The sequence below is a fragment of the Saccopteryx bilineata genome, chromosome 8 (assembly GCF_036850765.1).
Source record: "Saccopteryx bilineata isolate mSacBil1 chromosome 8, mSacBil1_pri_phased_curated, whole genome shotgun sequence".
In the NCBI taxonomy this organism is placed as follows: Eukaryota; Metazoa; Chordata; class Mammalia; order Chiroptera; family Emballonuridae; genus Saccopteryx; species Saccopteryx bilineata.
Window position 1 is genome coordinate 70,099,537 of NC_089497.1, and position 12,614 is coordinate 70,112,150.

Consider the following 12,614-nt stretch of genomic DNA (forward strand, 5'->3'; position numbering starts at 1 on the left):
GAGCCCCCCCCCCCCCAGGTCAAGGCACATATGAGAAGCAATCAATGAACAACTGAAAGTGCTGCAACTACAAGTTGATGCTTCTCATCTCTCTCCCTTTGTGGCTCTTTCTCACTAAAAAAAACTTCCACACAAAATAATAGGGTTTTTTATTTCATTGTATGTAAGCACCACATCTTCTTTGTCCATTCCAGGGACACTTAGGTTGCTTCCATATCTTAGCTATTGTAAACAATATTGCAATAAACTTAAGGATGCATATGTGTCTTCAATTTGGTGTTTTGGATTTCTTTGGATAAATACTCGGAATTGCTGGGTTCTTTCTTGTCTCTTGCTATAGCTTTTGTTTTAAAGTCTATTTTATCTGGTATAAGTATTGCTGCCAAAGCATTTTCCCCCCTCCATTTCCATTTTCATGAAATATCTTTTTCCATCCCTTTACTTTCAGTCTGTGTGCAGCTTATGTAGGGTCTTGTTTTGTTATCCTTTCAGCCACCATATGTCTTTTTTTTTTTTTTTTTTTGTGGCAGAGACAGAGAGAGTCAGAGAGAGGAACAGATAGGGACAGACAGACAGGAAAGGAGAGATGAGAAACATCAATTCTTCGTTGCGGCTCCTTAGTAGTTCATTGATTGATTTCTCATATATGCCTTGACGGGGAGGGGGGTCTACAGCAGACCGAGTAACCCCTTGCTCCCTTGCTGGAGCCAGGGACCTTGGACCTAAGCTGGTGAGCCTTGCTCAAACCAGATGAGCCAGCGTTCAAGCTGGCGACCTCCGAGTCTTGAACCTGGGTCCTCGGCATCCTAGTCCGACGCTTTATCCACTGCACCACCGCCTGGTCAGGCCATATGTCTTTTTATTGAAGCATTTAACCCATTTGCATTTAAAGTAGCTGTATGTACTTATTGTCATTTTATTATTTGTAGTTTTGGTTCTTCCTCTTCTTCTTCTTCTCCTCCTCCCCTCCTCTTTTTTTTTTATTTTTATTTATTTATTTTTACACCGAGGCAGAGAGAGGGATAGATAGGGACAGATAGGAACGGAGAGTGATGAGAAGCATTAATCATCAGCCTTTCGTTGCGACACATTAGTTGTTCATTGATTGCTTTCTCATATGTGCCTTGACCGTGAAGCTACAGCAGACCAAATAATCCCTTGCTCAAGCCAGGGGCCTTGGGTCCAAGCTGGTGAGCTTTTGCTCAAACCAGATGAGCCCACGCTCAAGCTGGCAACCTTGGGGTCTCGAACCTGGTTCCTCCACATCTCAGTCCGACGCTCTATCCACTGCACCACTGCCTGGTCAGGCTCTTCTTCTTCTTCTTGAAGACCCTTTAACATTTCTTGTAATACTGGTTTGATGGTGATGAACTCTAGCTTTTTCTTGTCTGGAAAGCTCTTTGTCCTGTGACTCTTAATGATAGCTTTGCTGGGCAAGAGTAAAACAGTGAAATCTGGCATCTGCAACAACATGGATGGACCTAGAGGGTATTGTGCTGAGTGAAGTAAGTCAGACAGGGGAAGACAAATGCCATATGATTTCACTTATATGTGGAATCTGAAAAACAAAATAAATGAACAAGCAGAACAGAAACAGACTCACAGATACAGAGAGCATTTTAACAGTTGCCAGATGGGAAGGGGTTGGAGGGGATGGGTGGGAAAGGTGAAAGGGGAGCTGGTGGGGATGACACCAATGCCTGGTTGGGAGCAGCAGCTAGTGTCTCTCCCTCGTCTACAGCATGGAGAATATATTTGTGAACCTCTTCAAGGGCCTTTTTGATAAACAAACAAACGAACAAAAACACGCATTGTCATGGTAGGTCTGGACATTGTGGGGAATACCACTATCCTGTACAAACGGAGGCTGGGTGAGATTGTGACCGCCATCTCCACCATAGGTTTCAATATGGAGATTGTGGAATAGAAGAACGTCAGCTTCACCGTGTGGAACCTGGGCTGCCAGGACAAGATCCTGCCCCCCAACAGCATGAATGCAGCTGAGATCACCAGCAAGCTGGGCGTGTACTCTCTGCACCACAGGGACTGGTACTTTCAGGCCACTGGTACCACCATCTGGGATGGGCTCTGTGAGGGACTGGACTGGCTGTCAAATCAGCTCCAGGACCAGCAGTGAGCCGCCCTCCTCTCCCACTCCCTTTCTCCTGCGCCCTCACCTTCCTCTCCTGTGGTGTGAGTGCCTGGAGCTCTCTCCACCTCAGTCCCAGTGTGCTTCTTCATGTTGTACACATGCAGAGCACCCTGAAACCGGGCTTTACGTCATGCAGACAGTTCTTGGTTCCAGTGAAGCAGTTTCTGGTATGCCTATGCAATATTGCTCAGATTTTTTTTATTGTAAAATAGAATCAACCCACTGTTTAGTTTCAAGAGGGCTTTTAGGCACCTCTGTTGTTGTCAGATCAGCCCAACGCTCCTCCTCTGCACTTCAGATCTGTGTTGAGGTCCATTTTTGTGGTTGGTTTATAACCCCAACTCAGCGCGGTTTTCTTTTTTCTTTTAGATTTTATTTGTTGAATTTTGAGAGAGAGAGAGAGAGAGAGAGAGAGAGAGAGAGAAAGAGAGAAAGAGAGAATGGGGGAGGGGAGGCAGAGCGGGAAGCATCAACTCGTAATAGTTGCTTCTCATATGTGCCCTGACTGGGCTGGATTTTGAACCGGCAGCCTCAACATTCCAGGTCTGTGCTTTATCCACTGCACCACCACAGGTTAGGCTAATTCAGTGCATTTTTAAAAATAATTACAAGATGAGTAGACACTTGAACACAGAAAAGGGAGAAATGTGCCTAGTGTGGGTTCTGCAGTAACGGCTTGAGTCCAGTCTATTTTTGGTCAGTCTCTGGTCTGGGTCTGCAGTGGGCAGAACCAGCCATAGTACATCTGCTTGGTCATTTACGGTCTCTGAATGGCTCTGTTCTGGGTTATCTGCATCCCATTGCATTAGTGTTTGTACTGCGTTTATGCCACTGCCCAGGGGATGGGCTGGGGCTCACCGCCACCACTCACAGACCCCTTGGAGGGACCTCAGCCTTCCCTTGGGCCAATGAAGGTGCTTTTCTGGGGCCACTCTGGCCAGAATGGAAGCCCCCCTTGACCCCCATGCAGGCTCACTCACTCCAGGTTGTCTGGGTCTCACCAGTAGGACCATGGTCGTCTTAGAGACTAGCCCCTTAAGCCCCCGTCCACATGTGCTTTCACTCCCTCAGCCTGTAGGGGTCAGATTTGACATAAAGAATAACAACCTCGACTCTGGCTGGTTGGCTCAGCGGTAGAGCGTCGGCCTGGCGTGCGGGGGACCCGGGTTCGATTCCCGGCCAGGGCACGTAGGAGAAGCGCCCATTTGCTTCTCCACCCCCCCTTCCTCTCTGTCTCTCTCTTCCCCTCCCGCAGCCAAGGCTCCATTGGAGCAAAGATGGCCCGGGCGCTGGGGATGGCTCCTTGGCCTCTGCCCCAGGCGCTAGAGTGGCTCTGGTCGCGGCAGAGTGACGCCCCGGAGGGGCAGAGCATCGCCCCCTGGTGGGCAGAGCGCCCCCCCTGGTGGGCGTGCTGGGTGGATCCCGGTCTGCCGCATGCGGGAGTCTGACTGTCTCTCCCCGTTTCCAGCTTAAGGAAAAAAAATAATAATAATAACAACCTCTACTCCCCCCCCCCCCCCGTTTTTAATAACACTGAGGAAATCGGAGCTGGTAAACCCTAGAACTGGCGTCGTGGAGCCTCTTACTGCTTTCAGTACATGATCAGTAGCTTTTCTATACACTTCTCAGTTTTCATTTCGACAAGTAAGCACTGTAATTATAGCTATTAGAGTAAAATCTCTTAACTATTAAAAAGGTGAAGGGATTAAGAAGTACAAATTTGTAGTTACAGAATAGTCATGGGGATGTAAAGTATAGCATAGGGAATACAGTCAGTAATATTGTAATAACTATGTGTGGTGTCAGATGGGTACTGGAAATATCAGGGATCCCTTCATAAGATATGTTATGTCTAATCATCAGGCTGCACCCCTGAAACTAACATAACACAGTATGTCAACTGTAATTAAAAATGAAAAATTATTTAAAAATTTTTAAATAATGTTTTTGATAGTAAAAATGATATTTGCTCATTGAAAACATAGATAAAGATACAAAAGAAAATAGCAATTACTTATAATCCCATTATCCAGGACAAAGTTTGCTCATATTTTGGTGTATAGACATTTATACTCTTTTCTCTGCACTTCTTTCTACTGTGCTTCCCCCCCAAAGATTATGTATATATACATACTGTTTTATAACTTATTTTCTCCATTTTATTTATCATGCATCTGTTTTCATGTTTATTAACATAGATCTACATTCTCACTTTAAAAGGGTACAAAGCATTCCATCCTGTGGAATTTCTTTAACTTGAAAACATTTATTTAACTTGAACTCTTTAATTGAGGCCCTTAACTGTTTTCCTGGCCCTCCTCCAAGCATGTATATTCAGAAGGTCCTCTCTGTTTGATTTTGTGAAATTAGAGGAAACTGTCAGAATAAAAAAATGAAACAATATTTATTTCAAAGAGCAATTTTAGAAAAGATAGAGGAAACGACTGGTGAAAGGAACATTTTGCAATTATAACAATTTTTTTTTTTTTTGTATTTTTCTGAAGCTGGAAACAGGGAGAGATAGTCAGACAGACTCCCGCATGCGCCCGACCGGGATCCACCCGGCTCGCCCACCAGGGGGGGCAACGCTCTGCCCACCAGGGGGCGATGCTCTGCCCCTCCAGGGCGTCGCTCTGCCTCGACCAGAGCCACTCTAGCGCCTGGGGCAGAGGCCAAGGAGCCATCCCCAGCGCCCGGGCCATCTTTGCTCCAATGGAGCCTCGCTGCGGGAGGGGAAGAGAGAGACAGAGAGGAAGGAGAGGGGGAGGGGTGGAGAAGCAGATGGGCGCCTCTTCTGTGTGCCCTGGCCGGGAATCGAACCCAGGACTTCTGCACGCCAGGCCAACGCTCTACCGCTGAGCCAACCGGCCAGGGCTGCAATTATAACTATTTTTATAGTAATTTTTTGGAAATGAGACTTAGTCTTTATATTCTTTTAAATTCTAAAGGTATCTGAAAGACTTAATATCAAATCATATTACACCTGTTTAGGGTGAGGTATCAAAGCTTCTGCAACAGGACTTTCCATCTTAGTGTTTGTGGACCTGTCATAAATGTACTGAGGGTCTAGTGCTTCCTGGAAAGTTGTTTCTTAGGATAATCAATCAAGAAGAGACTCTGCTGACTTGGACCTCAATCGATCAGGGAGTCAGAAGTTATGTGTGGCCGAGGGACACTAAAAGTGTGCAGGAAAGAGGACCATGGCACACGAGAGGACCATGGCTGTTCTGAGCCTACTTGGTAGGGCTGCGTTGAAGTTTTGGGAATCTAGAAGAGGACATGGTAATCACTGGCAGTAAGTGGCTAAGATTAGGAAAGAGACCAGGGTCTAGTTCACTCTAAGACAAGGAGAAACTTAAGCTGTGATTTGCAGGGAGAAATGGATGTAGATATTGGCCTAGGTGTTCCAGAGGACAGTGACCGTGATGATGAAGGTGGCCAGGAAGAGCAGGTAGAGACGGAACAGCAGGGTGTCCATCATGTGGCTGAACTGTACCCACAGGCTGACCAAGTGCTGCTTCTGAGCCTCATCTTCCTGCTGGCCCTTTTTTGACCCAGGAAACCCATTTAACTCTGCCTCTTGGGGACCCGGCCCCTTTTGCACCAACTCCACAGGCTCCTTTAGACCTGCAGAGAAAAACAGAGACTCAGTCATGGGCTGTGAAGGTTACTTGGGAAGGAGGGGAACTGGGAAGGAGGCAGGAGCGAGACGTGGAGGTGTTGGAGGAGGACATGTGGGCAGTGGTGACTTCCTTACCAGGTAGGTGGGCTGGGGTGAGGCCCAGGCCCTTGTTTCCCTTCTGGGGTGCAGTGGGACAGCATTTCATTGGGCTGGTGCAGTGCAGAAACAGGGAATGAAGCCACTGGGGCATGGGTGGGGGCCGGGTGGTGACCAGGTGCAGCAGGTAGGTGATGAAGATGGTCTCCAGCAGGCTGAGCACCATCAGGGACAGACACAGGGCAAAGTAGACACCTGAGGACAAAGCAAAGTATAAATAAACCAGGACAGATCACTTCTACACTTTTCTTAAGCCTCTTTCCCTAAATCCAATTTTTCCACAGAACCCCTTCCTCCCTTAAGTAGAGAGGCAGCCAGTTCTCCAGATTCCCCTCCCTGTCCTCTATTGCCTTTGTTTCCCTGAAAGTTGGAGAGGCCATACTGATGAGGGGGGTGCCACTGGCAGGGAGTAAGTCATTCATCATGAGCAGGAAGACGTTGTAGCCCAGCAGAAGTGTTATCTTGAATGGGGCACGGTTCTCGTTTTCAGCAGGCAGGTAGAAGCTGAGAGCATCGATGGCAACCAGAAAGCCACTGGGCACCAGAAGATTTATAACATAGAGTTTGGGTCTGCGCCTGATGGCCACCTGGTGGGGAGGAGAGAGTGTGGATAATGTGGCAATTAAACTGATGCCAGAGGCTCAAATGTATATTTGACTGTTTATTCCTTGCTAATGTGCTGTTCGGCTGGCTAAGGGATGATCTTTTTTTTTTTTTTTTTTCTGACAGAGACAGAGACAGAGAGAGGGACAGATAGACACAGACAGACAGAAAGGGAGAGAAATAAGAAGCATCAATTCTTTGTTGCAGCACCTTAGTTGTTCATTGATTGCTTTCTCATATGTGCCTTGACTGTGGGGCTACAGCAGACCGAGTAACCCCTTGCTCTAGCCAGAGATCTTGGGTCCAAGCTGGTGAGCTGTGCTCAAACCAGATGAGCCCACACTCAAGCCGGTGACCTTGACGCCTTGAACCTGGGTCCTCCGCGTCCCAGTCTGACACTCTATCCACTGCACCAGCACCTGGTCAGGCTGGGATGATCTCTTTAAGTAACACATACCCTTCTACAGAATCCCCCCAATTTGTTTTTTAATTTTTATTTGTGTCCAACCTGCTGGGAACACAACTGCAGATGTGTAGGGGCAAGTAGGGCCTTTTGCAGCATCAGATAAGTGGCTGCTCCATTCTTGTGGAAGCACAGCCTCTCCTCCTCTCTGCACGGCAGAGGTACAGGGATCCCTCTTTAAGGCCATTAAGGCAGTAGTGGGATTCAGCCAGTTCTCACCAGTTCAGCAGACCCGAGATCTAATTTTTTGTTGAGCTTGGCGAACTTGTTGTTAAATGGTCCTTGTAACCAGGGTTCTCTTTAAGGTAGGTGCCTGGCTAGCCACGCAATGTGGAAGTCACACATTTATATTCCCTACTCTTTTTTAACATGTATTCTAAGTGCACATAGTAATGTTCATTCCATTCATAGGTGAAAAAAATTGCAAGTGAGGATACCAATCAAGAAGTAATATGGAAATATCTTAAATAACAGTTTTATTGTTTTTTGTCAGGAATCATTTAATATTTTAAAACTTTTTCTTATAACATAATCTAGTTTGTGTACCTCTTTTATTGTTCTTATTTAAGTATTAAATGCATGAAATAATAAACCACCTTTTGGTATATCGTTATTTTATACTTAAAACGGTCATTAGGGCAAAGAACTGATTGTTAAATTATTTGAATCCCACCACTGCCTTAGGGTATAGGGTAGAGTGGGGAGCAGGTGCTTAACCCCTTAAAGCTTATTTTTATATCTCAAAGAGCCTTAAATCAAGAGGAAAATCACAGAACAACTGGGATCAGAAATCAGAGAGAGCCCTGGACTTACGTAGAATGTGATCTGGTCATATACACTGCTGCCCACCAACAACCTTGGGGTGGTCTTGTTGATGCCCAGGAGCTCCCACTCTCCCTGGGTCTGGATGATGTCACGAGACATATCTGTGATCTCCCATACTTCCTTGTCCGTGCCCACGACCATGCTGTCCACTGAAAGGGAGGCCAGGGCAGCTCAGTCCACACGTGTTCCCGAGCCTCCTGCCCACAAAGTCAATTTCTCCACCACTGAGTTTCAGCAACAAATGTTTCTCTTTGTCTTTTTAGAGCAGGGCATCTTGTTTTTCAGACATGGGTTACAAGACCAGCACTTTCTATGTGTGTGGGCTGCAGCACTGATTTTTTTGTTATTGCTGTTGAAAGCAAGGGCGAGTCAAAGTTGTTATGGGAATTTTGGATATGTCTCAAACATGAGGTACTCCCATTTTTCTTACCAATTCCCCAATTGTGTGATGCTGTTTTAGTGGATTCAATCTTGAACAGCTCAATATTTTTATAATTACATTCATGCCCATTATAATGATTGATTTATGCAAATATGCCACATGATAACTGGTGGCACATTGATTTACTGGTGTAAGTGTGTTAGCTATTCAAGTTAAAAGGGTTGAGCTAAAAATTATAGAGTTGCAGTAGCTCAGGGCCAGGTATGGTACAAGGTGGTGGTGGTGTTTGGTGGTGGTGGTTTTTTTTTTACTTTTTATGAGGAATTAAAGCAGTAATTCTTAAGTCTGTCTGCACATTAGCAAAACCTGGGGAGCTATATTAAAAATAACCATACCTGGTCCCCACCTGGAACAATTAAATTAGAACTGCTAGGGTGATGCAGAGTTATTGGTATTTTTATAAAAGTTTTAGCAGCCAGAGTTGAGAAACACTGATCTAAAACTTTGCCTAATAATACCTATACCACTTAATTATCTTCCCCTGAATCTTAAATAGCTGCCAAAATGTGTCTCACTCACCTGTATAGAGGAAGGAAGTGAAGGTGAGAGTGCAGTTCTGTTGGTCGAAAGGGAAGTAGAAGATGTCCAGGTTACAGATGCTGGTCACCCGCAATGGCCTATTGTACTTTATTCGGCCTTCATTGCTGACATGCGCAGTGAGACCGGCAGGTGCCCGATCCACATCCATGCTGCTTGTGAGAGGGAGGGAGAGGTGGGTGCTGTGAGTACCTTTATCGGCTTTTGTTTTCCTTTCTTCCCAGGGCTTCCCCTACAGTGCTCTTCTTCTGGGTTCTTTCTCTGTCTCTCTCTCTTGCCTCTTCTGCTCCTCATAGTGTTTTGTGGGAGTCAATTACTTGAGATTGTGCCCTGTCTGAATCTTTTGGTGTCCCTGTACCCTGCACTTGACCCTAAGTTCTTCTTTGCAGGTGCACTTTATGCTAGCTTTCCTCAGCCCAGATACTCACGATTCAATGATAAAGATATCTGGGAGCCACAGGTTTTCCACTGACATGGTGAGTTTATTGATGCCAAAACACTCTTCCAGGTTCCAGCTGATAAAAGGGTTGTCCCACATCTGCAGGGCAGTGGGCAACAGAGGTGAGGGATGCTGGAGTGTGTCCAGCCAGGCTCTCCTGCCTTTCCCGTTCTTCTTTCAACTCTGATCCTCTGACTCTGCTCATGTCTTTGTGGCCATAGCCTACCTCCTCCTCTTTATCTAGCCAATGTCATTGGTAAAGTGCCCCTTCATGGCCTTTTGTTCAGACAGACCTTAGAGATAGACCCTAAAACATACCAAGAGATCAGCTTGCAACCACTTGGCCTTTTTCTTGGGTCATCATTTTTACCTCCCCAAGTTGCTCAGGGAATTTTGTGTCCCCACCATTCTAAAGGGAGTTGTTTGGTCTCCAAAAGCTTTATACATTGGATAGAGGCTCTCAAATAAGACTTATAAATGGAAGTGGTAAAGGGATAGTTAAATCTGCCTTACCAAGTTAAGCCACAGGAATGATGTCAGAAGCTGGAGCTGTGCATCCTGATAAAGAAATTCCCATCCAGGATTATTAGTGCAAAGAAGACTTGGCCACTCCTACCTCATATTAATATTTACTGATTTATTGAGCTAGGCATAGTTCTAAATGTTGGACTGTCTTTTCTGTACTTGTCCCGCTTGTATCTAGGTACAATTCAGGTTTTAATTGACAGACCACTTCTTTCTGTTTCTAATTGACAGACCACTATTCAGAAAGAACAGGACTCAAGGATAAATCCTTCTTGCAAACAATATCACTACAGCCTATTTTTTATGTCTCCCCATCCCATAGGAAACCCCTCTATTTATAGGAATTCCATTCAGAGTAACTATTTATCAGCACTGGACCAGTACAACGCTGGGTTGACAGGGCAGAGGGTCCTTGTTCCCTATTAGAAGCTATGGAAAGTGGGAACCAGGTCTCACCACTTCCAGGATGGCAGACAGGGTGAAGGAGATGTTGACATGAGTGGGGATGCTGTAGTTGATGACTGGACGAAAGGCTTTTCTGTCAAACACTGCTTTGAAGGCAGCAGGATCCACCCCATGCTGGTCAAACCCTGAACAATTGATGGTGAAAGTATCTCCTCTTCCTGTAGAGAGTGGAGACTCTGTGAGAGAGCGTCTCCATTGCCAGGGCTGCAGCCTTTTTGCAGAGAGAGAAGACAGACGACATACTGGGAAGAGCAGGTAAACCCTCCTTCCTGTGCCAAGACTCCCCAAAGCCAAAGCCCTTCCTGCCAAGGCTGGAGAGGATGAACTGGTCTGGTAGGCAAATGGTGGAAGTTGATGTGGTGAGCTGAGTCAGTACTCTATCCTCAGTCCCATTGTTTCATCCTCATGCAAAACCTGCCCAGATCTATATGCAAACTCAGCCTCGGGGCAAAGGCAGCCACTTGAGGAGTCTTAGTGTACCCATCACATGCCTCTTGGATCACCTTGTAGCAGCGCTGAGCGCTTTGCCCTGAAACCGGAAACCGATGGCTTTAGTCTGCTCTAACGAATTTCCCCTTTGCACTGCTTCCTCAGGGACTTCTGCAAGAACTGATTTATCAAAAGGATAAGAGAAGCAAGCAACTGCACTTACTAGGCAGAGATGGGAAATAGGTAGTAGGTATTCTGAATGGATGTTTACCTTGGTGCTATGCAGTTTTATTTTGCTCATCTCAGATTTAGTGACCTCAGACATCTGGGGTTTATTTCCAGCACTGGGCTCAGTAGGCAATTCCCTTGAGCATGCACCATACACTGATCACACAGCGAGGCCTGTGTGGCGCTGTCCCTTGGCCGTGGCCAGGGAGCCACCTGGGTAGTCCCTGAGCAAAACTTTGTCCTATTTTCATCTTTCTGTGATCTTTTTCTCTGCCTGCTCCTTTTCTTCTCCATCTCTTTACCTAATATTTAAGGTATGGACTCTGACTGGGAATACATATTCCCTTGTGAAAGCAACGGATCCACTTCCTTCTGCCTCAGGTTTCTCCCAACCTTTCCTTGGTGTTTTACTTACACCTCCAGGGCATGTTTAAAATTAGTAGTGACTTTTTAAAAATAGAATTTATTGGGGTGACACTGGTCAACATAATTATACAGGTTTCAGGGGCCCAATTCTGCAGCATAGCTCTGTATATCGTATTGCTACTCTTTCCATAGATACTGTAGCAAAGGAAAAAAGCTGGGGAGAATGTGGGATGTCATGGGGGGACGCTGGAGGTCAGTGAAGAGGTGGGATTGGAGAGGTGGTGCAATGGGACAGTTTGGTAGATCCCTACGCAGGAAGGAAGAGAGGTGTGTGTCCTGATGAGAGGGCTGTCTTTCTATCTGTCACCAAAAGGAAATCAAAACACAGATATTATGGAAGAAACATACAATATGTTAATTCTAAATGTTCTTCCAAGTGCTAGAGCACATTCTAACTGTCCTTCAGTACCACACTCTGGTCTTCCCTGTTCCTGCCCCATCTTACCTTGAAGCAGAAGGTTGACAGTGATGCAGAAGAGGCACCCCCCCACAGCAAGCCTCCCCACTTCCATCCTCCTCTTCTGGACTCTTCTCTGGGGACTCACCAGGAGTTCCTACATCCCTTGAGCTTAAAGGTACTTGGACCACACCTTTGTTCCTAGTTTTGAATACTGTTCATGACAGGTGACTACTCCCTGGTAAGAGGCTGTGGCTAGAGAGGTCACAGAAAAGTACCGCATTTCCCCATGTATAAGACGCACTCTTTCCCAGAAAATCTGGGGTCTAAAATCTGGGTGCGTCTTATACAGTGCTTGTGGCATTTCAAATGCCACAGATGGAACTGAGGACGAGGCAATATATGAAGACAGTGATACATCATCAGACACAGATGAGGACAAGCTAATGGATGGAAGTTTTGACAGTGATGAGAAGTTGTATGAATTTTATGATGAATAAAACTTGAGTTCAATAACTTTATGTATTACACTTTTTTTTCAAATTTCAGGCCCCAAAATTAAGGTGCAGCTTATACACGAGAGTGTCTTATACATGGGGAAATATCCTGCTTTGCCCCTGTCTGGGTCTGCCTTCTGAGATTCTCCTGGCAGGGAGGAGGTTGGGCCAAGGCTGCAGGAGAAGTGCCCGTTTGGCTGCTCTGTGCTGAGGTCGATGACTAAATAACCTGTCTTGCCTTAGTGAGGAGTGTGGACTGGTAAATAAAGATTATGTTTTTCTAAGACCAGAAAATCTAAGGTTGGAAAGGGTGACAGTATTTAGGAATTTCGCTAGGTAGTCATTAGGTTTCATTGCAAATACCAAATTATAATTTTTTTTTTTCTGTATTTTTCTGAAGCCGGAAAC

General features: G+C 45.8%; 1 protein-coding gene and 1 pseudogene across 1 annotated transcript; one reads left to right on the forward strand and one right to left on the reverse strand.

Annotated features, from left to right (window-relative positions):
- Positions 1-1,742: 1,742 nt before the first annotated feature.
- Positions 1,743-2,137, forward strand: LOC136312006 (ADP-ribosylation factor 1 pseudogene; annotated as a pseudogene).
- Positions 2,138-5,549: 3,412 nt separating this feature from the next.
- Positions 5,550-11,824, reverse strand: LOC136311705 (5-hydroxytryptamine receptor 3C-like). Its single transcript, XM_066240815.1, has 9 exons — positions 11,758-11,824; positions 10,221-10,387; positions 9,753-9,797; positions 9,229-9,338; positions 8,783-8,952; positions 7,810-7,970; positions 6,313-6,517; positions 5,910-6,125; positions 5,550-5,779 (listed from the first exon to the last, which is right to left on the reverse strand). The coding sequence occupies exons 1-9, from the start codon at positions 11,822-11,824 to the stop codon at positions 5,550-5,552; spliced, it is 1,371 nt and encodes a 456-aa protein (XP_066096912.1).
- Positions 11,825-12,614: the final 790 nt, after the last annotated feature.